Source organism: Ranitomeya imitator, chromosome 2 (genome assembly GCF_032444005.1).
Source record: "Ranitomeya imitator isolate aRanImi1 chromosome 2, aRanImi1.pri, whole genome shotgun sequence".
NCBI lineage: Eukaryota > Metazoa > Chordata > Amphibia > Anura > Dendrobatidae > Ranitomeya > Ranitomeya imitator.
This window is the reverse complement of record NC_091283.1, coordinates 469,208,241-469,235,269: the sequence shown is the minus strand read 5'-3', so window position 1 is coordinate 469,235,269 and position 27,029 is coordinate 469,208,241. Positions and strand designations below refer to the sequence as shown.

Below are 27,029 nucleotides of genomic sequence, written 5' to 3'. Positions count from 1 at the left end.
CCCCATTACAGAAAGCAACCGCTAGATTTTCAGTAGATTGTAAGCTTCTCTGATCTGATGCCCACTGCTGTGCTAGAAGTCTTTAGTCTCCCCATGGAGTTCCGAGATCCGCGTCTCATCACAATATGCGGTATAATAAACAGCACATTTATAACTACATCTGGAAGCCATGTACAGTTAGAACTTCATTAAAGACCCCCCATAATTATAAGGGCAGCATGGTGTCTTGCAGCCCTGAGGTCCTGGGTTTGATTCCAACCATTTCATTCCAACATCTGCATGGAGTTTGTATGTTCTCCTCTTGTTTGCATGGGTTTCCACAAGGCTCTCCGGCTTTCCAAAAACACATACAGTACTAATTACAGATGGGCAAATCAACTTGTAGGACCCTGGTCACCCAGTCACAGTTATCTATGGCCATCAGAATGGAGTCCTGTGAACCTTCTCCTACCTGCTGGCATCCCCACCTCCTCTTCTGATTAGTAATTATGGATGTCCAGTGGGTGATATTGGCGCCCAACACTGAAATCAGAAATGGTGGCAGGGATTCCGACAGGTAGGAGGTGGATTGCAGATATCTTGTCTGGTGGCCATGGACTACTGGCACGACCACTGGACCAATCTCTTTTTTTTTTGGCAATTTGCTTGTCACAGTAGTGTAGGTGTTGCACTCATTTCTACAGTGCTGCAATGTAGCATTAGTACAGAGCGAACATCGGTTGTGTAATAGCTTTTGCGGCCAAAGTCACCATTGACCCCTAGCGTAAATGTTTATTCCTAATATATTAAGTTATCCTCTATTCATAGAATCATGGATTCGGTAACTTACTGATTGTTGGGGGGCCGTCCCACTGTTGAGACACCCACAATTCTGAGAATGTTAATAAGCATCTTATTCTCTGAGTCTTATCTTGAATAAGGCTACATTCATTATCTATGGGTCTGCAGGAGATAGCCGACTTTGAGACAGAACTCTGTAGACCCCCGCCTATCAGTAGGTTATCCCCTATTCCATGGAGAGGCGGAAACTTACTATATTGAAAATAACCCTTTAAAGGGAACCTGTTATGTAAAAAAATGGCAGTGTATTTTTTTAATTGGATAACGATCTTGTAGACACGTGTTAAACTCTCCATCTCTGTAACATTGTTAGTCTAACCTGCAGATTAACTCCCTTATCTGCAGTTTATTGGCATTTTTTTACACGCTTCCAGAATGATCTTACCTAAAAATAAATAAAAAACGAGGCGAAAAAGTACATTGTGTGAAGAAATGTTTGCCCCCTTCCTAATTTCCTATTCTTTTGTATATTTCTTAAGGTACCTTCACACATAACGATATCGTTAACGATATCGTTGCTTTTGGTGACGTTGCAACGATATCGTTAAAGAAATCGCTATGTGTGACAGCGACCAATGATCAGGCCCCTGCTGGGAGATCGTTGGTCGCTGAGGAAAGTCCAGAACTTTATTTAGTCGCTGGACTCCCTGCTGACATCGCTGGATCGGCGTGTGTGACACCGATCCAGCGATGTCTTCACTGGTAACCAGGGTAAACATCGGGTAACTAAGCGCAGGGCCGCGCTTACTAACCCGATGTTTACCATCCTAAAAGTAAAAAAAACAAACACTACATACTTACCTACCGCTGTCTGTCCCCGGCGCTCAGCTTCTCTGCACTCCTCCTGTACTGGCTGTGAGCGTCGGTCAGCCGGAAAGCAGGGCGGTGACGTCACCGCTCTGCTTTCCGGCCGCTGTGCTCACAGCCAGTACAGGAGGAGTGCAGAGAAGCTGAGCGCCGGGGACAGACAGCGGTAGGTAAGTATGTAGTATTTGTTTTTTTTACTTTTAGGATGGTAACCAGGGTAAACATCGGGTTACTAAGCGCGGCCCTGCGCTTAGTTACCCAATGTTTACCCTGGTTACCGGCATCGTTGGTCGCTGGAGAGCTGTCTGTGTGACAGCTCTCCAGCGACCAAACAGCGACGCTGCAGCGATCCGGATCGTTGTCGGTATCGCTGCAGCGTCGCTTAATGTGAAGGGGCCTTTACACTTAAATGTTACAGATCACCAAGCAAATTTAAATATTAGACAAAGATAACATAAGTAAACACAAAATGCAGTTTTTAAATGAAGGTCTTTATTACCAAGGGAAAAATTAATCCAAACCTACAGGGCCCTGTGTGAAAAAGTAATTGCACCCACTTAAAATATAAATTAACTGTAGTTTATCACATCTTTGGGAAGCTGAGTTCAAATTCCCTAGCCACACGTAAGCCTGATTACTACCACACCTCTTCTCATTAAAAAAAAATCACTTAAATAGGACCTGCCTGACAAAGTGAAGGAGACCAAAAGGGCCTCAAAAGCTAGACATCTTGCCGCGATCCAAAGAAATTCTGGAACAAATGAGAAACAAAGTAATTAAGATCTATCAGTCTGGAAAGGTTATAAAGCCATTTTTCAAGTTTTCTCAGTAAACCACAGTGAGAGCCATTATCCACAAAATGGCGAAAACATGACCTTAATCCAATTGAGACTGCCAGTTATCGCAAATGCTTGATTGCAGTTGTTGCTAAGGGTGCCCCAATCAGTTATTAGGTTTAGAGGCAATCACTTTTTTCATACAGGGCCCTGTTGGTTTGGATTCCTTTTTCCCTTAAAGGGACTCTGTCACCTGAATTTGGCGGGACTGGTTTTGGGTCATATGGGCGGAGTTTTCGGGTGTTTGATTCACCCTTTCCTTACCCGCTGGCTGCATGCTGGCTGCAATATTGGATTGAAGTTCATTCTCTGTCCTCCATAGTACATGCCTGCGCAAAGCAATCTTGCCTTGTGCAGGCGTGTACTATGGAGGACAGAGAATGAACTTCAATCCAATATTGCAGCCAGCATGCAGCCAGCGGGTAAGGAAAGGGTGAATCAAACACCCGAAAACTCCGCCCATATGACCCAAAACCAGTCCCGCCAAATTCAGGTGACAGGTTCCCTTTAATAAAGAACTTCATTTATAAACTACATTTTGTGTTTACTCGTGTTATCTTTGTCTAATATTTAAATTTGTTTGGTGATCTGAAACATTTAAGTGTGACAAACATGCAAAAGAATAGGAAATTAGGAAAGGGGGTAAACACTTTCACACCACTGTATGCTTTCTCATCATACTGCTAAACAAAAAGTGGACTAAAATGAGATCAAAAAGATGAATGTAAATAAAAATGGGATCTCTGAAAATGTCATCTTGTTCTGCAAAAAACAAGCCACTATACAGCTCAGTCACCAGAAAAATAAAAAAGTTATAGCTTTCAGAATAAAGCAATGCAAAAATAATTTGATGCTCCAGTATATTATAGGCCCCATATAATGCTCCATATATCATAGGCCCCATATAATGTTCGAGTATGTGCTGGGCACCATATTATGCTCCAAACATAAAAAAAATTTAAAAAATGAAATAATCTCCCCGGTGTCTGCTGCTCTGTTCCGGACTCCGCAGCATAGCTGTCTTCCGGCTCTCTGCCCTGTGACTGTTCAGGCACAGGGTGCACACTAGTGAAGTCATTGCACCCTCTGACCTGAAATGTCACAGTCAGAAGACTCGGAAGATGCCACAGCGGTGGAACGGGGAGAGGTAAGTAGTGCAAGTACTGTGGCCATAAACAAGCGGAGAAGGCCCACTCTCATCCGCTGGCACTGGGTCCCCCCACCCGCTTAGGTCTCTTACCTGGGTGCTGATGCTGGCCCTGCTCACATGAGTCTGTCAGTCGAAATATGGAAAATTATAGGTATATAAATATGGGGATGCAAAGACTACTGTAATTTTTGCAATGAAAAGTTTCATTTAGTGTGTGACAGCAGCCAAACATAAAAAAGCTATATAAATCTGGTATAACTGTATTGACACCTACTCGAAGAATAAAGTCGCTTAATCACTTATACCACAAGATGAACGATGTAAAAAATAAATAAAACCAATTCTTCATCTGCTGTTGATTTGTTCATTCTGCCTCCCAAAGATCACAGTAAGGTTCAGCAGCTCATATTTATGCTGCGCCCTACACTGAGCACGTACATGGAGGTTTCCGTATAAATCTCTGAAATATGTAATTCAGATGAAACCCCTGGCTGAAGATACCCTGTAATGAGGCAGATGAACGCACTGTGAATTCTGTCTGTTTGTGATCCGGCAGTGTCCTCCACAGTTTGGTGCACTTCTGAAAAGAAGGACAATGCTTAACAAGCCAGACGAAGTCCAGAGTAACTCTGTTGCCTCATTATGAGGAGTGGCTCCCTTGGGGGTTTCATTTGGATCACGTAACTCAGAGATTTAGAAGGACACCCCGATATAAGTGCTCAGCGTAGCGCGCCAGATAAATGTAATCCCGAACATTATGTAAAATGTTCCCAATAAAAGCTTCAACTCAATCCACAAAAAAGCAAATCCCTACTCAGGTCCATAATCTGTAAATGAAATATATGAGGCTTACATGTTACTGGTAGTACAAAGGCACTGGAAAAGCAATATGGTTCCTTGTCCCCCCAAAAAAATTCAGCGCATTCTGCTCTCCCAAATCCAAATGCCCCCTCCTTTCTGAGGTCTACAGTGTGCCTAAACCACATCTAGCATCCACATGTTTGGCATTTCTGTAGCGATGACAGCCTGACTAATTTAAAGGTGCTTGTCTCCAGAAGCATGAGCTGGGCACTACAACGTACTGGTTACTACAATGTACTGGGGACTGCAACTTACTGGGCACTGCAATGACAGTTTGTAATTTTCACTCAGCAACATCCACTGTTGATTGTTTCTGGAAAACACCCATGGAGTTAAAATCGTCACTACACCTGTAGATAAATTCCCAAGGTGGTATAATTTTCAAAATGAGGTCACTTGAGGGGGGATTCAGCTCCTCTGGCACTTAGAGGCTCTGTATACCAATCTACCAAAACTCTTGTGCATGCCCTCATCATCTCCCGCCTTGACTACTTCAACACCCTCCTCTGTGGCCTCCCTGCTAACTCTCTTGCACCGCTCCAGTCTGTCCTCAACTCTGCTGCCCGGCTAATCCATCTCTCTCCTCAACACTCCCCTGCTTCTCCCCTCTTCAAATCCCTCCACTGGCTCCCAATTCCCCAACGAATCCAGTTCAAACTACTAACACTAATCTACAAAGCTATCCACAACCTGTCCCTTCCCTATATCTCTGAACTAATCTCCCAATATCTTCCCTCACGTAATCTCCGATCCTCCCAAGACCTCCTACTCTCCTCCACACTTATTCATTCCTCACACAACCGCCTCCAAGATTTCTCCCGAATATCCCCCATCCTCTGGAATTCCATGCCTCAACACGTCCGACTACCCACCACCCTCGGATCCTTCAGACGGAACCTGAAAACCCATCTCTTCAAGAAAGCCTACAGCCTGCAATAACCATTCTGCCGCCTCTCCATCGCCAGAGCCGCCGCCTCGCCAGAGCCGCCGCCTCTCTATCGCCAGAGCCACCGCCTCTCCATCGCCAGAGCCACCGCCTCGCCATCGCCGCCGCCTCGCCCCTACCTTCTGCCTCTTCCCCACTATCCCATAGAATGTAAGTCCGCAAGGACAGGGTCCTCTCCCCTCTGTACCAGTCTGTCACTGTAAACTTGTTTACTGTAAACGATATCTATAACTCTGTATGTAAACCCTTTCTCATGTACAGCACCATGGAATTAATGGTGCTATATAAATTAAAAAAAAAATTATATATGAAGTTCGCAAACTATTCTAGTAAAATTTGCACTCCAAGAGGCAAATAGAGCTGCGTCCTTCTCGCCATGTGGCTAAACAGTACTATAAAGCTACATATCAGATATTTTTATGTTCAGCGGAAATTGTGGAACAAATTTTGGTGCCATTGTTACCCATTTCCCAGTGTTAAAATGTAAAATCTAGGACAACAACAACATTTTGGTGGTAAAAATGTAATTGTTTTTTCACTGCACAAAGGTATAAAAATCTGTGACACACATATGGTGTCAATATGATCAGTGCACCCTAGATTATTTAATTGAGAGGTGTAATTTGGAAAAAGGGGTCACTTATTGGGGGTTTTGCTATTCTGGCACTTCAAGGGCTCCACTTATGTGACATGACATCCTCAAACCAGTGCAGCAAAATATGAACTCTAATATGGTGATTCTTCCCTTCTGAGCTTTGCACTGTGCCTCAGAAGTAGTTTTCAACCACATATGGGATATCTGTGTACTCAGGAGAAATTGCACAACAAATTCTGGGGTCCATTTTATCCTACTATCCTTGTGAAAATGAAAAAAATTGAGACTAAAACATTTTTGGGAAAAAAATATTTTTTTTCAATTTTGCAGATCGACATAAAATTCTGTGAAGCACCTGTGGGTTCAAGATGGTCACCACATATCTAGATAAATTCCTTGAGGGGTCTAGTTTCCAAAATGGGGTCACGTGTGGGGGAGTTCCACTGTTTAGGCACATCAGGGGCCTTCCAAACGCAACATGACACTTTCAGAACATTCCATCACAATCTGTGTTCCAAAACATCGCTCCATTCTTTCTGAGCCCTGCCGTGCACCCAAACAGTAATTACCCCACACATATGGGGTATCTGCGCACTCAGGAGAAATTGCACAATACATTTTGGGATCCATTTTCTCTTGTTACGATTGTGAAAATGAAAAATTTGTGGCTAGAATCACATTTTTGTGGGAAAAATTAGATTTTCTTTTCACGGCTCAACGTTAAAAACTTCTATGAAGCACCTGAGTGTTCAAGGTGCTCAGCACACATCTAGATAAGTTCCTTGAAGGAAAAATTTCCTTGAAGTCTAATTTCCAAAATGATGTATCTTGTGGGGGTTTTCCATTCTTTAGGTACATCCGGGGCTCTCCAAATGCGACATGGTGTCTGATATGATTCCAGCAAATTTTGCATTCAAAAAGTCAAATGGCACTGCTTCCCTTTCGAGCCCTGCCGTGCGCCCAAACAGTAGTTTTCCCTACATATTGGCATGCCCAGTAGAAATTGCACAAATTTTGTCATCCTTTTATCCCTGTTACCCTTGTGAAAATAAAAAAATTGGGTCTAAAGTAAAATTTTGGGTAAAAAAAGTTAAATGTTCATTTTTTTTTTCACATTGCTTCAGTTCCTGTGAAGCAACTGAAGGATTACTAAACTTCTTTAATGTGGTTTTGAGTACCTTGAAGGGTGCAGGTCTTAGAATTATGTAACTTTTGGGTAGTTTCTGTCATATAGATCCCTCAAAGTCACTTCAAATGTGATGTGGTCCGTAAAAAAAAAATAGTTTTCTAAATTTTGTTGGAAAAAAGAGAAATCGCTGGTCAACTTTTTACCCTTATAACTTCCTAACAAAAAAAGACTGTTTCAAAAATTGTGCTGATGTAAAGTAGACCTGTGGGAAATATTATTTATTTACTATTTTGTGTGACATATCTGTCTGATTTAAGAGCATAAAAAGTAAAAGTTTGAAAATTGCAAAATGTTCTACATTTTCTCCAAATTTCCGATATTTTCTTTTCACACATAAACACAAGTCGTATCAAACAAATTTTACCACTATCATGAAGTACAATATCTCATATGAAAATGTTCTCAGAATCACTAGGATCTGTTGAAGAATTCCAGAGTTATTACCACATGAAATCAGAGTTAAATAAAGACACACACACACAAAAACTCGCACGAGTCTCGCACCTCAATACCCAGCACTGCCACCGGCACTGGGACCGGAGCGTTCAGCTGCATAGAAATACATGCAGCCACACACTCCGGTCCCAAGTGCTGATGGCAGTGCCAGGTATTAAGGTGCGAGTTTCTCACAAGAGTGACCCTGGCCTTAAACGCAATATCTGTTCAATTTAAAAAAAAAAAATGGAAAAAAAATTGCATGGGCTCCTGCCCAAATTTTAAAGTCCAGAGCGGGGAAAGCCAGCGACTGGGGGCTGATCTTTATAGCCTGGGAAGGGTTTAATACCCATGGAGCTTCCCAGGCTATGAATATCGGCCCACAGCTGTATATTTAGCCTTTACTGGCTATTAAAATAGGTGGACCCCCCAAAAAAATGACGTGGGGTCCCCCTATAATTTATAGCCAGGAAGGCTATGCAAACAGCTGCGGGCTGATATTCATAGCCTAGAGAGGAGCCATGGATATTGCCCCCCCCCTTGCTACAAATACCAGCTCCCAGCCACCCCAGAAATGGCGCACCTGTAAGATGCGCCAATTTCAGCACTTAGCCTCTCTCTTCCCACTGCCCTGTAGCGGTGGCATATGGGGCAATAAGAGGTTAATGTCACCTTTGATTGTAAGGTGATATTAAGCCTGGTTAGTAATGGAGAGGCGTCAATAAGATACCTATCCATGACTAATCCTATAGTAGTGAAAGAGTTAAAAAAAAGACACAGCCAGAAAAAAGTATTTTAATATTCTTAATTTCACCATACTTACAACCACCATCGATCACCTGCAATAAAAAATAATAAACCAACCGTATACTCCTTGACTGATGTAGTCCAATTAATAACGAGTGTCCCACGGTGATCTCCCCTATAGAACAGTGACATCAGGTGATGTCACTGCTGTATAGGCCTCCAGTGATGCACTGACAGGAGATAATGGCTCCTGCAGTGCATCGCTGAAGAGGTTACTTGAGTTCACTGTCTTGCTTTACGGCAATGCTGTGTGGGAATTTTCTCACACAGCGTTGCTGGCGAGAAAATAAACTTAAGTGACCTCTCTCCCGGCAGTAGCAGAGGGATATACATAGTTGAGGATTACCCCGCTGTCAGTTCATCGCGGAGCCCCTGTAGAGAGCTGATATCGCCCGATGTCACTGTTCTACACGGGAGATAGTCGTGGGACACTCGTTATTTACTGGATTACGGTGGAAAGGTAATTATAGGTTAGTTTATTATGTTATTTTTTATTACAGGAGAATTGAGGGCTTCGGGGACTAGGTGTTTGGTAAGTATGTACTCTATGTTATTTGTTGTATGTTATGTGTATGTACTGTGCGTTATATTTTGTATGCTCTGTATGTTTTTTTTTGTTACAACTGAACACAGCCATTGTCAAACACACACACACCGACACATACACGCAGACCCCCCGCACACACTATACATGCACATCGCTCCGCCCACACTCTCCCTCCTCCCGATCTGCAAACAAAATGGCAGATCTTTTTTACATCTGTGAGTTTGCTGTGGATGTGCCTGACCCAATGGAAGTCAATGGGTGCAGAAATGCTGCAGATCCGCCAAAAGAATTGACATGCTGCGGAAAAAAAAGCCACTATTCCACGTATTGTTTTCCGCAGCATGTGCACAACAAATGTCAATTTCACATAGACTAACATTGGCTGTGCACTACACTGCAGATTTGATGCGAATCCGTGAGGCCAAAAATGCTGCAGAAACGCATCAAAATTTGCAACGTGTGCACATAGCCCAAGTCTGACCAAGTAGTATACAGGGACAGCCAAAAGTTTTGAGACTGACACAGATCTGGCTTTCCACAATTTTTTATTTCAATGTTTTTAGATTTTATTTTTTAATCAGATGTTTCTATGGTTACTGAAATACAATTAGCAGCTTTACATATGTTTTTATAAATTTACTAACAAATACATCAAGTTTATGGAAAGACTCAATAGTATTGTCCCTTATTTTTCAAGACTTCTGCCCTTCGCACTGGCAGCAGAATGTCAGTTTCTGGGCCCATTCTTTTCTCGTCAGTGCTTGGAGTTTATCACAATTTCTGTTTTATATTTGTCCACCTGCTTTTTGAGGATTCCCCACAGGTTTTCAATGAGATTGGAATCTGGGGAGTTTTCTGTCCATGGACCCAAAATTTAATTGTTTTGTTTACTGAGCTCCTAAGTTATCACTTTTGCCTGCTGACATGATCACCATCATACTGGAAAAATCATTGTTCATCACCAAATTGCTCCAGGATTGTTGGCAGAAGTTGCTCTTGGAGGAAGTGTAGATCCAATTCTTTATTCATGACAATGGTCCTAAGCAAAATTGTGAGTGAGCCTCTTTCATGGATAAAAAAATGATTGTCCGGAGAAGAAAAGGTGAGCACTACCTTGAAACCAAGAATTGGCTGCCATCAGTCAAGATTTGGCCCAGAAGCTAATATCCAGCTGTTGGGGCAAACTGCAGAAGTCTTGAAAATTAATGGTCAATGGTCAACACTATGAATAACGAGTCTTTGCCTAAACTTGATGTATTTGTCATTAAAGTTTAAAAACTTATGAAATGCTGAAAATTGTAATTCAATAACCATATTAATATCCGACGAATATCTAAAAACCTCTGAAGGGGCAAAATTTGTGAAAGCCAAAATTTTGGTCAGTCTTTTGCCCACAACTGTACATTCACAGTCATCAGATATAATAAGCCCCTCTATACAATTCTCTGTTCTCAGTAGGAATCTTTTATTTGAATAGCTTCACATTAAAGGATGTTTTTCGAGATTGATTTAATAGGATTGGGAATAATTTACTGATTGTTGGGGGTCGTTACACTGAGACCCACAGTGATCCATATAACAAGGCTCTGCAGAGCAATGCCTGACTGGAACCTGTCACCATGTTTTTCCCATATAACCTATGGCCATAACCTTTTAGCCCCATGTGACAGCATTCTAAAATGCTGTACATATGACTCCAATTCGCCCTGTAAGGCAAAAAAAACATTTTTTATTATACTCTTCTACAGGCGGTAAAATAAGATCGGCGTCGGTGGTCTTGGTCCGGCATCTTCTGTCTTCATTTGATACCGTCCTCCCTCTCTGCTTCGTGTGGATGCACACATCCTATGTCATCCACACAGTTTTCCCCTTCACACTCCTGTGCACGCGTACTTCTCTCTGTTCGGCTGAAGGCAGAGCAAAGTACTGTAGTGTGCATGCACTGGCGCTCTTTGGCCTTTACCCGCGCATGGGCAGAACAGTACTTTGCTCTAGGTAGGGCTGAGAAAAGTGCGCCTGCACAGGAACGCAAAAGAGAACACTGTGTGGATGACGTAGGACACGTCATCCACACAAAGCAGAGAAGGAGGACGGTATCGCATGAAGAATGCTGTCACATGGGGCTGAAATGTGGTGGCGATAGGTTAAATGGGAAAAACCTGGTGACAGGTTCCCTTTAAACTATTTTCAGGAGTCCCATAGATAATGAATGGAGCAGAAATCGATCTATTATGTCCCATGAATGAGACATTTTAGGGTCGCTGTATTGCAGTTCTCATATTGTTTATTGTTGCTATGTGTTCCTGGGTTTGCATAGCTGAAATCCTCCCTTTCCATGAAGTTTGTCCCTTCTGTCTCCCTGTCTCCCTCTGCTGGGTGTCATGTCACTTCCTCCTTCTTCTCCCTGTGTCTCAGTCTCCATCTTGGCTTCATTAGAGGCACGTGTGCTTTCAGCTTGTCTCAAAGAAAGTCTTTTTTACCTGCTGCTGTTTATGCATTCAACAAGGATTCTTAAAGAAATCAAAGTCTCTTCTGGATTCTTCATAACATGCGTGCGGGCAGCTGAGATAAGCTATCTGCGAACGTGGCCAATTGTAAGTAGGGTGAAGAGATTCAGCATCTCACAGAGCCATATTTGCAACCACAGGCCCCGGGGACAGAATAGTAAAAAAAGACTTACCACATTAATCAGGGATTCAAGCTTGAAGAGGCTAATTTGCATATTCCAGGTGCCTTCTGGGAAGAGCGAAGAGTCTCCCTAAGCTAGAAGATCGTTGGGTACAGCCGGGACCAGCTGCTTGGAAAGCATCACCAAACCGCGCGCCGGCTGAGTAGATTACACAAGAAGGATAACACACAGCAAGTCAGCAGGATCTAGGAGCAACATGGCAGATGTGACAACCTACATGGTGAGCTGCAGCATGTGCTACATGTTCACAGATCGACCAGAAGAAGAATCAAATTTCACCTGTCAGAAGTGTAGACTAGTGGCCCTTTTAGAAGAAAAGGTGCGGGGTCTGGAAGAAAGAATAGCAACTTTGAAACTCATCAAAGAGAATGAAGACTTTCTAGACAGAACAGAAGCATCTCTACTGGTCACAGAAGGTGAAAAAAGTGTCAGAGAATCTCCAAAAGCAGATGAGTGGAAGCATGTGACCAAAAGAAGCAAGAAGACCATGGAGAAATCACCAACCACACAACTGAAGAACCGATATCAAATCTTTGTAGAGGATGAAGATGGCACACCTAAGGATGAAGCAATACCAGCAAGCAAAAAAGAAAAGGGCACACAGCAACAAGTGACAGCAAAAAGTACAGCCAAGAAGCAACGAAGAGTGGTGGTGGTGGGTGACTCACTACTGAGAGGCACAGAAGCAGCCATCTGCAGACCGGACATAACTGCAAGAGAAGTATGCTGCCTTCCAGGTGCGATGATCAAGGATGTGACCGATAGGATACCAAAGCTCTTCAGCTCCAAGGACGTCCACCCATTTCTTCTGATACATATTGGCACCAATGACACGGCAAGGAAGGACCTACCGACAATCTGCAAAGACTTTGAAGAGTTGGGGAAGAAAGTAAAGGAACTGGATGCACAGGTAGTTTTTTCTTCTATCCTTCCAGTTGACGGGCATGGCACCAGGAGATGGGACAGGATCCTTGATGCAAACAACTGGCTAAGACGATGGTGCAGACAACAAGGATTCGGATTCCTGGACCACGGTGTGAATTACTTGTACGATGGACTCCTCGCCAGAGACGGACTACACCTCAACAAACCTGGGAAACACACATTCGCCAGAAGACTCGTTACACTCATCAGGAGGGCGTTAAACTAGAAGAAGAGGGGACGGGAAGAAAAACATTAGACGCGAACAAAGAAGACCCAGGAAAACATACTCAGAAGGGAGGTAAGAACATTTCTAAAACAATCCACAGCGAGGAGATTGGAACAAAACAAAATCCTCTAAACTGCATGCTCGCAAACGCCAGAAGCCTGACAAACAAGATGGAAGAACTAGAAGCAGAAATATCTACAGGTAACTTTGACATAGTGGGAATAACCGAGACATGGTTAGATGAAAGCTATGACTGGGCAGTTAACTTACAGGGTTACAGTCTGTTTAGAAAGGATCGTAAAAATCGGAGAGGAGGAGGGGTTTGTCTCTATGTAAAGTCTTGTCTAAAGTCCACTTTAAGGGAGAATATTAGCGAAGGAAATGAGGATGTCGAGTCCATATGGGTCGAAATTCATGGAGGGAAAAATGGTAACAAAATTCTCATTGGGGTCTGTTACAAACCCCCAAATATAACAGAAACCATGGAAAATCTACTTCTAAAGCAGATAGATGAAGCTGCAACCCATAATGAGGTCCTGGTTATGGGGGACTTTAACTACCCGGATATTAACTGGGAAACAGAAACCTGTGAAACCCATAAAGGCAACAGGTTTCTGCTAATAACCAAGAAAAATTATCTTTCACAATTGGTGCAGAATCCAACCAGAGGAGCAGCACTTTTAGACCTAATACTATCTAATAGACCTGACAGAATAACAAATCTGCAGGTGGTCGGGCATCTAGGAAATAGCGACCACAATATTGTACAGTTTCACCTGTCTTTCACTAGGGGGACTTTTCAGGGAGTCACAAAAACACTGAACTTTAGGAAGGCAAAGTTTGACCAGCTTAGAGATGCCCTTAATCTGGTAGACTGGGACAATATCCTCAGAAATAAGAATACAGATAATAAATGGGAAATGTTTAAGAACATCCTAAATAGGCAGTGTAAGCGGTTTATACCTTGTGGGAATAAAAGGACTAGAAATAGGAAAAACCCAATGTGGCTAAACAAAGAAGTAAGACAGGCAATTAACAGTAAAAAGAAAGCATTTGCACAACTAAAGCAGGATGGCACCATTGAAGCTCTAAAAAACTATAGGGAGAAAAATACTTTATCTAAAAAACTAATTAAAGCTGCCAAAAAGGAAACAGAGAAGCACATTGCTAAGGAGAGTAAAACTAATCCCAAACTGTTCTTCAACTATATCAATAGTAAAAGAATAAAAACTGAAAATGTAGGCCCCTTAAAAAATAGCGAGGAAAGAATGGTTGTAGATGACGAGGAAAAAGCTAACATATTAAACACCTTCTTCTCCACGGTATTCACGGTGGAAAATGAAATGCTAGGTGAAATCCCAAGAAAGAATGAAAACCCTATATTAAGGGTCACCAATCTAACCCAAGAAGAGGTGCGAAATCGGCTAAATAAAATTAAAATAGATAAATCTCCGGGTCCGGATGGCATACACCCACGAGTACTAAGAGAACTAAGTAATGTAATAGATAAACCATTGTTTCTTATTTTTAGGGACTCTATAGCGACAGGGTCTGTTCCCCAGGATTGGCGCATAGCAAATGTGGTGCCAATATTCAAAAAGGGCTCTAAAAGTGAACCTGGAAATTATAGGCCAGTAAGTCTAACCTCTATTGTTGGTAAAATATTTGAAGGGTTTCTGAGGGATGTTATTCTGGATTATCTCAATGAGAATAACTGTTTAACTCCATATCAACATGGGTTTATGAGAAATCGCTCCTGTCAAACCAATCTAATCAGTTTTTATGAAGAGGTAAGGTATAGGCTGGACCACGGTGAGTCATTGGACGTGGTATATCTCGATTTTTCCAAAGCGTTTGATACCGTGCCGCACAAGAGGTTGGTACACAAAATGAGAATGCTTGGTCTGGGGGAAAATGTGTGTAAATGGGTTAGTAACTGGCTTAGTGATAGAAAGCAGAGGGTGGTTATAAATGGTATAGTCTCTAACTGGGTCGCTGTGACCAGTGGGGTACCGCAGGGGTCAGTATTGGGACCTGTTCTCTTCAACATATTCATTAATGATCTGGTAGAAGGTTTACACAGTAAAATATCGATATTTGCAGATGATACAAAACTATGTAAAGCAGTTAATACAAGAGAAGATAGTATTCTGCTACAGATGGATCTGGATAAGTTGGAAACTTGGGCTGAAAGGTGGCAGATGAGGTTTAACAATGATAAATGTAAGGTTATACACATGGGAAGAAGGAATCAATATCACCATTACACACTGAATGGGAAACCACTGGGTAAATCTGACAGGGAGAAGGACTTGGGGATCCTAGTTAATAATAAACTTACCTGGAGCAGCCAGTGCCAGGCAGCAGCTGCCAAGGCAAACAGGATCATGGGGTGCATTAAAAGAGGTCTGGATACACATGATGAGAGCATTATACTGCCTCTGTACAAATCCCTAGTTAGACCGCACATGGAGTACTGTGTCCAGTTTTGGGCACCGGTGCTCAGGAAGGATATAATGGACCTAGAGAGAGTACAAAGGAGGGCAACAAAATTAATAAAGGGGATGGGAGAACTACAATACCCAGATAGATTAGCAAAATTAGGATTATTTAGTCTAGAAAAAAGACGACTGAGGGGCGATCTAATAACCATGTATAAGTATATAAGGGGACAATACAAATATCTCGCTGAGGATCTGTTTATACCAAGGAAGGTGACGGGCACAAGGGGGCATTCTCTGCGTCTGGAGGAGAGAAGGTTTTTCCACCAACATAGAAGAGGATTCTTTACTGTTAGGGCAGTGAGAATCTGGAATTGCTTGCCTGAGGAGGTGGTGATGGCGAACTCAGTCGAGGGGTTCAAGAGAGGCCTGGATGTCTTCCTGGAGCAGAACAATATTGTATCATACAATTAGGTTCTGTAGAAGGACGTAGATCTGGGGATTTATTATGATGGAATATAGGCTGAACTGGATGGACAAATGTCTTTTTTCGGCCTTACTAACTATGTTACTATGTTAATCTGTAAAGTCACCAACAGCTTCTATAAAGCTACAGAACTTCCTGCAGAGCATCTGCTCTCAGCATATAAGAGACTTTACAGCTCCCATTCTCCCTGTGAATCATGATGGCTGAAGGAATGAGTACACGGTCTCTACCAGACCCATTGTTAGAGGAAGAGTGTATAGAACTTGATCCACCATCTAGTGAGAAGGCTAGACGTCCCACAAGCCAACATGGATAGTAAGGGAGAATCTAGAATCCAGTAAACATAATCTCATCATGCTTTCAGCTTGTCTCAAAGAAAGTCTTTTTTTACCTGCTGCTGCGGTTTATGCATTCAACAAGGATTCTTAAAGAAATCAAAGTCTCTTTTGGATTCTTCATAACATGTGTGCCGGCAGCTGAGTTAAGCTACTGTATCTGTGAACGGGGCCAATTGTAAGTAGGGTGAAGAGATTCAGCATCTCACAAAGCCATATTTGCAACCACAGGCCCGGGGACAGAATATGATCTTTCAATCACTACATAGTAACATAGTAACATAGTTAGTAAGGCCGAAAAAAGACATTTGGCCATCCAGTTCAGCCTATATTCCATCATAATAAATCCCCAGATCTACGTCCTTCTACAGAACCTAATAATTGTATGATACAATATTGTTCTGCTCCAGGAAGACATCCAGGCCTCTCTTGAACCCCTCGACTGAGTTCGCCATCACCACCTCCTCAGGCAAGCAATTCCAGATTCTCAGTGCCCTAACAGTAAAGAATCCTCTTCTATGTTGGTGGAAAAACCTTCTCTCCTCCAGACGCAAAGAATGCCCCCTTGTGCCCGTCACCTTCCTTGGTATAAACAGATCCTCAGCGAGATATTTGTATTGTCCCCTTATATACTTATACATGGTTATTAGATCGCCCCTCAGTCGTCTTTTTTCTAGACTAAATAATCCTAATTTCGCTAATCTCTCTGGGTATTGTAGTTCTCCCATCCCCTTTATTAATTTTGTTGCCCTCCTTTGTACTCTCTCTAGTTCCATTTTAGGCCATGATGACACATTCAGCATTTGGTCAGTATTTTACAACCAGGATTGGAACAATCAGAGGAAAAGTATAATAGAAACACGTCACCACTTCGGTATTTATCACCCACTCCTGGTTTTGGCTTATAAATACTGAGGTAAAATACTGACTAAATACTGCTAGTGTAAATGTATCCTTACAGTACTGTTTCCACCTTTTCACTAGGATATACTAGACATTCTAATTGATGGGGATAGACCTTCATGTCCTTCAGTTATCCTAAAAATGAACAGAACTTTGGCAGCTCTCCTGCACAGATTTCTGCTGGGAAGTGAAACGCGGCTTCATTCAATGGAAGACCCCTTCATTTAATAGTGAGTAGTTGGCTTTGAAAGTGATGGCATATTCTAGGCAACTTAGTTCAACTCTGGTCATGAGTCAATTTAGGAAATGCTCAGGAGAAGAAAGATAAAAGTTTCAGACCCTGATGTCAGATAAACTCACTTTTTCTGCAGCTAGCGATGTACTACATACATAGAGGCTATAGAAGACAAATGGTCCAAAATTAGCAATGACACCCAATAGTATAAACATGTTTTATTAAAAAATACACACATTATATTAAAATAAATGATAGATAAAGGATCTCACTGAATTAGAAAAAGGTCTGAGAAAGGTCAGGAGTCAGCCAAGAAGTTTATCAATGACCATCTGGATGATCCAGAGGAGGCATGGGAGAAGGTCATGTGGTCAGATGAGACCGAAATAGAACTTTTTGATATCAGCTCCACTTGCTGTGTTTGAAGGTAGAAGAAGGATGAGTACAACCCAAAGAACACCGTCCCAAACGGAATGCATGGCTGGGGAAACATCATACTTTGGCGGTGCTTTTCTGCAGAGGGGACAGGACAACTGCATCTTATTAAAGGGGAGGATGGATGGGGTCATCAAGATTTTGGCCAACAACCTCCTTCCCTCAGTAAGAGCAGGAAGGATGGGTCGTGGCTCGGTCTTCCAAAGTGACAATAACCCAAAACACACAGCCAAGACAACTAAGTAGTGGCTCAGTAAGAAGCATTTCAAGGTCCAGGAGTCCAGGTCTAGCCAGTCTCCAGACCTGAATCCAATGGAAAATCTTTGGAGGGAGCTAAAACTCAATTTGCCCAGTGACGGCTCCGAAATCTGAAAGATCTGGAGAAGATCTGTATGGAGGAGTGGGCCAAAATCCTCCTGCAATGTGCGCAAACTTGGTCTGACCAATTTTTTAAATTGCAAACAAAGGTTTCTGTACAAAATATTAAGTTCTGTTTTCTATTGTATCAAATAGTTATTTCATGCAATAAAATGCTAATTAAATATGCATAAATTATTATTATTATTATTATTAATTATAAATCATACAATGCGATTTTTTGGGATTTGTTTTTAGATTCTGTTTCTCACCTACGATAAAAATTTCAGACCTCTTCATTCTTTGTAGGTGGAAAAATTTGCAAAATCGGCAGTGTATCAAATACTAATTTTCCCCACTGTACATTACATCAATGTGCCCGTCAATACATTATATACATCCATACATCACATACATATGTCTGTCCTTACATTATATACAGTATATATATATACGACCTTCCATACATTACGTACAAACGTCCGTCCTTACACGACATAAATGTGGCACGCCACTTCTACTACAATGATTGTCTATAACAGGTGACATCATATTACGTCTTTCCCGCTGAGGTGTAAGGCTACATTCACATTAGCGTTGCGTCGGGCGCAGCCGCGGCGACGCATGCGTCATGCGCCCCTATATTTAACATGGGGGCGCATGGACATGCGTTGTCTTGCGTTTTGTGACGCATGCGTCATTTTTGGCGCAAGCGTCAGGGCGCAGAGGACGCTGCAAGTTGCATTTTTTTGCGTCCAAAATCAAGCCAAAAATGGATGCATGCGTCACAAAACAATGCATTTTTGCATGCGTTTTGCATGCGTTGTGCGTTGCCGTCGCCGACGCAACACACAATAATGCAAATGTGAACGTAGCCTAACACTACAACTCTCTCTTAGGCTGGTTTCACACGTCAGTGTCTCCGATACGTGAGGTGACAGTTTCTCACGTACCGGAGACACTGACACACGTAGACACATAAAAATCACTGCATCTGTTCAGATGTCAGTGATTTTTTGCGGACCGTGTCTCCGTGTGCCAAACACGGAGACATGTCAGTGTTCCTGGGAGCGCATGTATTACACGGACCCATTAAAGTCAATGGGTCCATGTAAAACACGTACCGCACACGGACAACAGTCCGTGTGCCGTGCAGGGGACAGCGCTACATTAAGCGCTGTCCCCCCCACATGGTACTGAATCCGCGATTCATATCTTCCCTGCAGCAGCGTTTGCTGCAGGGAAGATATGAATAATAGTGTTTAAAATAAAGATCTATCTGTCCCCCGCCCTCCCACCCCCTGTGCACCCCCCCACCCCCTGTGCACCCCCCTTCCCCGTTGTTCTGAAAATACCCGCCTCCCTCGTTGGCTGTCGCTGCTTCCTGGTCTGGCTGCATCTTCTCCTGTATGCGGTCACGTGGGGCCGCTCATTTACAGTAATGAATATGCGGCTCCACCTCCCATAGGGGGGACACCTCCCATAGGGGGGACACATAGATCTTTATTTTAAACACTATTATTCATATCTTCTATGCAGCAAACGCTGCTGCATGGAATATATGAATCATGGATTCAGCACGATGCAGGGGACAGCGCTAAACTTTAGCGCTGTCTCCTGCATGGTACATGTGGTACCCAGTGGGCACACGGGCGGCACACGTGTGCCGCACGTGTGCCACACTGATGTGCCACGTGAGCACACGGACACGGATAACTCCAGTACCGATTTTATACGGCACTGGAATTATCTGGACGTGTGAAACCGGCCTTAGCTGGAGTCACAGGTTCAAGACCAATGACCTCCCACCACCAAAACCAGGGACTTATAACATTCACATTCTAAATGATAAAACTGGTGGGAGGTCAAGACTCCCCGAGCCTATAGTCCGACCAATCCACCCTGCAGGACAAGATGTGCTACTGAATACGTATAGAAGTCTTAAGCGGCCATAAGAGTTGTAGCAAAGGTGTTCGACCAGCGAATTTTGGAGGAACTGGCCATCTTCTGTGTATGGTGCCCCCAGAGTAAAAGGATCAGGATGTTAAATTTCACTGCCTGATTATTTTATCATCAGGGAAGATGAGTCACCGCTAGGGGGGTCTGGCAGCGGCTTAGTTGTCTCCCTCCATTGAGAACACGTGCATGCTCAGCTAAAGCAAGCCCCCATGTATAGGGGTGGGAGTTGAGAGGAATACATGGTATCTAAAGAATTGGGCACCTTTAGGCTATGTGCACATGTTACGGATTGATGTGCGGATTTTTCCGCACTGTTTTTGCAAAATCCGCAGGTAAGCCGCACTGCAGATTACCTGTGGATTACCTGCAGATTTGCTGTGGATTTACCGTGGTTTTTCAGCAGTTTTTGAGCGGATTCCACCTGCGGTTTTACACCTGTGGATTCCTATTGAGGAGCAGGTGTAAACCGCAGCGGAATCCGCACCAAGAATTGACATGCTGTGGAAAAAACAACGCTGCGTTTTTTTCTGCAGCATGTGCACTGCAGATTTTGTTTTCCATACGTTTACCTGGTACTGTACAATGCATGGAAAACAGCTGCAGATCCACAGTGTCAAATCCGCTGCGGATCCACAGCAAAATCCGCAACGTGTGCACATAGCCTCAGTCTACATGCCCATGATGAGGTTTTGGTGAGTTTTTGATGCTGCAGAGTTTATGCGCCTATTATGTAGATTAGGTACTTGCAATTATTTCATTGAGTTTTTATCACATTTTTGACTCTGCGTTGTTTGACTTTTGGCATGTCATATTTTAAATAATGTTGCATTGTATTTTATACTTCCTGGCATTTGGCTTTAGTAAAACGTTGGAAACAGTGGGAACACACTAAGGCTATGTTCACACGTTGCGTTTTTTTCCGCAGGCGAAACCTGCTATCTTGACAGTAAAGAAGCTGCTTAAAAAAGCTGCATTTTTTATGCTCAAACTGTTGTTCCTGAGTTATCTGCACCAAAACCGCAGCAAAAAATGATACCTGCATCTTTTGAGTTTTTGCACTTACTCATTGCTTTGTATGGGTGAAAAAACGCTTAAAAAACGATGAGAGAAGTGAAATGCTGCAGAAAAAAACGCAGTAGTTTTCCAATTCAGTCAGGAAAAAAAAACGTGTGTGCATGATATATCTGAAATCTCATAGTTTTTGCCGATACAGTAAAACACAGCTTAAAATTTGTACAAAAAAAAAACAGCAAAAACGCAACTTGTGAACATAGCCTAAAAACAAGTGTGCATTTTTACCTGCGGATTTTCCGCCTCTAATGTAAGTCTATGGGGAAAATCCGCACAGAAAACTCAAGAGTACCCGCAAGAGAAATTGGCATGCTGCAGATATGAAACGCGCATTGCAGGTCAGTTTACAGTGGGCAGGAGATTTCTATAATTCCCACTGTAACTGTAAGGCCATGTTCACACAGTGCATTTTTTACTGCGGAACCGCAGCGTTTTTGCCGCTGCGGTTCCGCAGCTGTTTTCCATGCAGGGTACAGTACAATGTACCCTATGGAAAACAGGAACCGCTGTGCACATGATCCTGAATTTAAAAAAAAAAGCCGCGCTGAATAGCTGCGGGAAAAAAGAAGGAGCATGTCACTTCTTTTTTCGGAGCCGCAGCGGTTCTGCACCCATAGACCTCCATTGTGAGGTCAAACCCGCAGTAAAACCCGCAGATCAAAAATATATCTGCGGGTTTTATTGCGGTTTGTGGTGCCGAACCGCTGCAGCAGGAAGTGCGGGGAAGCGGGCGGAAGTGCGTGGGCGGAGTGTGGCTGCCCCTATCCCACCCCCCCATGCTCCGATGCCCCACCCCCGTGCTCCGATGCCCCCCCCGTGCACCGATGCCCCCCCCGTGCCCTAATCTCCCCCCCTTATACTTACCCGGCCTCCCGGTGTCCGTCCGGCCGTCTTCTCCCTGGGCGCCGCCATCTTCCAAAATGGCGGGCGCATGCGCAGTGCGCCCGCCGAATCTGCCGGCCGGCAGATTCGTTCCAAAGTGCATTTTGATCACTGAGATATAACCTATCTCAGTGATCAAAATAAAAAAATAGTAAATAACACCCCCCCCCCCTTTGTCACCCCCATAGGTAGGGACAATAAAAAAATTAAGAATTTTTTTTTCTCCACTAAGGTTAGAATAGGGTTAGGGTTAGGGTTAGGGGTAGGGTTAGGGGTAGGGTTAGGGGTAGGGTTAAGGTTAGGGGTAGGGTTAGGGGTAGGGGTAGGGTTAGGGGTAGGGTTAGGGGTAGGGTTAGGGGTAGGGGTAGGGGTAGGGTTAGGGGTAGGGTTAGGGGTAGGGGTAGGGTTAGGGGTAGGGGTAGGGTTAGGGTATTTTCAGCCATTTTAACCCTAAAAAACTTCCTAGAAAACACACAGACTCTGCATAGAAAACTGCATAAAAAAAGGATAAAAAAACGCATCAAAAAACGCACCAAAAAAGCACAAAAAAAGGACCAAAAAAAGGACCTGCGTTTTCTGCCAAGAGCTGCGGTTTCAGTCCTGAAAAAAAAAGGATGGAAATCAGGAACGTGTGAACATACCCTAAGAAGCTACGTATTTGACACAGCAAAAATATGCAGCGTCAAAAACTCATCATGGGACTGAAGCCTTTGGCCTTTGTAAACCACTTTTACTGTAGTAAGAAGACATGGCCTGGACTGTATATCCATTACTATATGAACATATACCAGTCTCATGAATATAATGTCCTCTGGACCGTTAACGTCAAAACTTTTTACCATCAGAAAACTACAAAAACCTTTCCTTCTTGGGCAAGACTTATTCTATGTTTACCCGCAGCACCTATGCAGCATTGTTTCCTGCAGCCAAAACTTGCTGTCTCGAAAGTAAAAAACGCTGCGTGAGGCTATGTTCACACTTTGCGGTTTTACAGCATTTTTTTTAATTAATTAAAAGTTTAAATTAGAATTTTTTTTTTTTACAGGAAAAGCTGTGAGATTTCAGAAATTCAGAACATTTTCTTTTTCCCGGACTGAATTTGAGAACTGCAGCGCTTCTTACATCTGCAGCATGTCAATTATTTCAGCGTTTTTGCTGCAAATTTCACCTTAGGAAACAATGAGAAAGTGCAAAAATGCTGCAAAAATCAACCATGCGTTTTTGGTGAATAAAATAAACTTCATTAAACATGTACTGTAGACAAATGACATATACAACCGGCACCAAAATAAGCAGCAAAACCTGCTTTTTGTAAGCAGCTTCTTTACAGCCAAGAGAGGTTTTACCTGCAGGAAAAAACTGTGCAAAAACTCAACATGTGAACGTAGCTTTAAAATTACCGGTAGTTTTATGCTGCAAAAATGCAGCAAAACCTGGTCCTGTGGTTTTTTTTTGCAGGATTTCTGCATTTGCTTTCATGGGCGAAAATCCGTGCAAAAAACACTTTAAGAATTGACATGCTGCAGATTTAAAAAAACAGTTCTCAACTTCGGTCAGGGAAAAAAAAGGGCATGTACATGAGATCTCTGAAATCTCATCGCTTTTGCTGCTACTGTAAAATGCAGCTTCTTATTTTCATAAAAAAAGCAGCGAAAAACGCTGCGTGTGAACATAGCCTTGCTGCTCCCCCTTCGCCTATATTTTGGGTAACAGGTCTTGTTATTAATGGTCTAGTCAATAGCATAGCCCAATTTTTTTTCTTACTATTTAAGCACTGGGTGTCAAAGGGGCAAAAACTATAATATCTCTGTGGTGACAAAATGATCTTTCTTGCAGAAAATCATCTTTAATGCAGCAAATGTCTGTCATGTAAATCACCGTCCCTGCATTTTTCTGCATCTATATCTTAATATATACACATGTTAAACATTTAAATAAAGAGACAAAATTAAGACAGGTTCTGTATAATACACACAACTTTTGGAGCAATTCTCCCTTTATTGTGCAAAACAGTATTCACGTAATTTCTAAAAAAAACAACCCCAAAACACATGAAAATAGATAAAAACAAGCCCTAATGCAACAAATTTCCCTGATGTGGGATCAGTGTTAGCACCTTTGTAGTCGTATCAGAGACCATTGTTACGTCTGTTACATCTTTATCTAGCTTATAATAAAGGGAGATGATAACAGAGAGGAATAGCATAGCAAGAATGCAAGGAAATGATAAATGTGGGTTGGTAGGAATATTATAAGACTGATCAATCTTAGGGTACCGTCACACAGTGCAATTTTCACGACGGTACGATCCGTGACGCTCCAGCGTCGTAACAATATCGCTCCAGCGTCGTAGACTGCTGTCACACTTTGCAATCTACGACGCTGGAGCGATAATTTCATGACGTATGTGCGATGTAGAAGCCGTTGGTTACTATGCGCACATCGTATACGATATATGTTACACCATGCAATCATGCCGCCACAGCGGGACACTAGACGACGAAAGAAAGTTTCAAACGATCTGCTACGACGTACGATTCTCAGCGGGGTCCCTGATCGCAGGAGCGTGTCAGACACTGCGATATCGTCACTATATCGCTCGAACGTCACGAATCGTGCCGTCGTAGCGATCAAAATTGCACTGTGTGACGGTACCCTTATGGGCCTAAATGTTATGTTTTTTTTTTTATTTTTGGACTTTTTTTTATTTTTTATGACTCCATTTCCATGAAAAAAATTCAGTCGGAAAATTCACTTTAATGCATTTTTGCTCTAATTTGTGGCAGTAAATACCCCAGAATACATTGCTCTTGGAATTGCCAACATGCACATGTAGAATAGCAGAGCTGACTTTTCTATTTGGATCTCACTGGGAGCAGCCAAACAAGTTCACCTCTGCTCTGCTATGTCTTTATTTCTTGAACATCATTTTACATATTATCCTATGAGACTTTTTTTAAGGCTTGGATGAGTGGAAGTAAAAACAGGTCACATTGATAGGGTTAGTATAGAGCTGGTTGTATACGTCATATAAAGCTGCAAAATGTGAGTGACAACTTTTCATCCTGACAGGTCATGCACAACGATACTAAAGTTTATCATCACATATAACTATTATAGCAAACACAGATTTCACACAGGTTTTTCGGCAGCGAATCCACAACATTTCTGCGCCAAAATCTTTGTTGCAATGTTTTCCGCTATGCATCGCATAATGTAAATCTGCATTAAAAAAATCTGCAAAAAGAATTGACATCCTGGAAAGAAAACACACCGGAGGTCAGTTTCTGTGGAGAATATTTGTAATTCATGCACCAAATTTGTAATATCTCATCCATTTACGATTTACTGCAGAATTTCATGCGGATTTGGGGACAGATAATCCACAGGAAATGACAGTAGCAGCAAAGTCAATGAGATTTTAAGCATTTAATTCACACACTGCCTAGAATTTCCAGACAGAAATTGACATGCAATGCAGATTTTTACATCCTCATTATATCAATTCTTTTCGCAGCTTTTCATTGTGGATCACACTTTTTTTGCAATGCATGGATTCGTAACAAAATCCGCAAACCATTACGCATGGATCGGTTCTGTCATGTGTGAACGTATCCTTACACTTCGGATTTTCCGCACACAAATCTGCAACTGAAAATCCACACCAAATGTGTACGCTTATCATTCAATTTCGATACAAAGTCTTAATCAATAGAAATGAAAAAGTCGAAATTAGTAGAAAATTATAGAGACATGACAAGAAAGCGCCACAGATTGGACATCCAGTGTCCTTACAGCTATGAAGCGTTGGACTACAAGTCTCAGCATTCAAAATAAACAAGGCAACCTGTGGCTGGGTGCTGTAGTCCTACAACATCAGGCACACATCACTGCTCACTGCCTACCTAGAAAGCATCCCAGGGTGCAGTAACGCTGTGCCATCGTTCCGCAGCAATATTCCCTCCAGGAGATTGGGATTTAGGACTTTCCAGTGATGATGAGGGTCTGTGCTCCCCTGAGCTGGCCAGTGTCAGCACTTTGTGTGTAACACAGGGGCTTGTGGTGGGGAGTAAGGCTGTGTTCCCTCAGATCACATACTAATGTGCTCATGAAGCCAGTCAGTCCACAGTGTGTTGTTAGATTTAATGGAGCTTGGCAGTTATAGGTTAAAGTGAGAAGAGGTGGAGACTGCGGGGTCCTGCAGACTATTCTGAAAATCTTCATTCATAGTCTGAAGCTTTCACAACATCCCACCCTCTCCATATTCTCCTCATCAACCCCTCACATACAGGACTCCACAACCTGGACTAATGGCTGCCAAAAGCCACTGACAGAGGCGCAATCCCATCTGTCCACCTCTGAAGAGGGTTGTGGAGGTGACCCAGCTGCCCCGTAAAATATACCCACTGTACCCTATAATGGATTTTAACGCTAATATGCTTATTTCCACTAATGGTCATTTTTTTTGGCCACGATAAGGTTATGTGCACATTGGAGTATTTTTCCATACGTCAAATATGTAGACAATTTCCATGACGGAACTGTGTACAGAAAACCCACATACGTATAAAGGGGTCTGCAGACCAGTGTATGAAAAATAGATCATCCGAGTTTCATGTAGAAAACTCTGATGATTTTTTTTGTCAACTTCCTCAGATGTCCATGCATGTGTTGTCCATGTGTCCATTTTTACATCTGTGTGGCATCGTGTGCGATCCGTTTTCATACTACTTTAAAGCATCATATACAGTTTCCTAGTTTTATAATCGAAATCTATCCGTAAAAATCGGATGCCACTATGATGTTCTTTGTGGGATCTGAATTTTTTCCTCCCACCCATAAACTTGAATGTGTGAGTCTCATCCGAGACTCAGATGAACGTAGTGCATATGTGATTTTTTTTTCTCAGTCCACATTCACAAGTTCAGTATTTGGTCAGTATTTTACCTCAGTATTTGTAAGCCAAAACCAGGAGGGGGTGATAAATATAGAAGTGGTGACGTGTTTCTTTTAGGCTGCCGTCACATAGCAGTATTTGGTCAGTATTTTAGCTCAGTATTTGTAAGCCAAAA

General features: G+C 42.6%; 1 protein-coding gene across 1 annotated transcript in view; it reads right to left on the bottom strand.

Moving 5' to 3' along the window:
• APCDD1L (APC down-regulated 1 like) overlaps window positions 1-26,092 on the bottom strand; it is a 70,909-nt gene extending 44,817 nt beyond the window's left edge. Inside the window, exon 1 of the mRNA XM_069751238.1 lies at window positions 25,863-26,092. Within this exon, the coding sequence (XP_069607339.1) occupies window positions 25,863-25,899 (37 nt within the window). The 5' untranslated portion in view covers window positions 25,900-26,092. The remainder of the gene's footprint in view (window positions 1-25,862) is intronic.
• Between the last annotated feature and the right edge of the window lie 937 nt (window positions 26,093-27,029).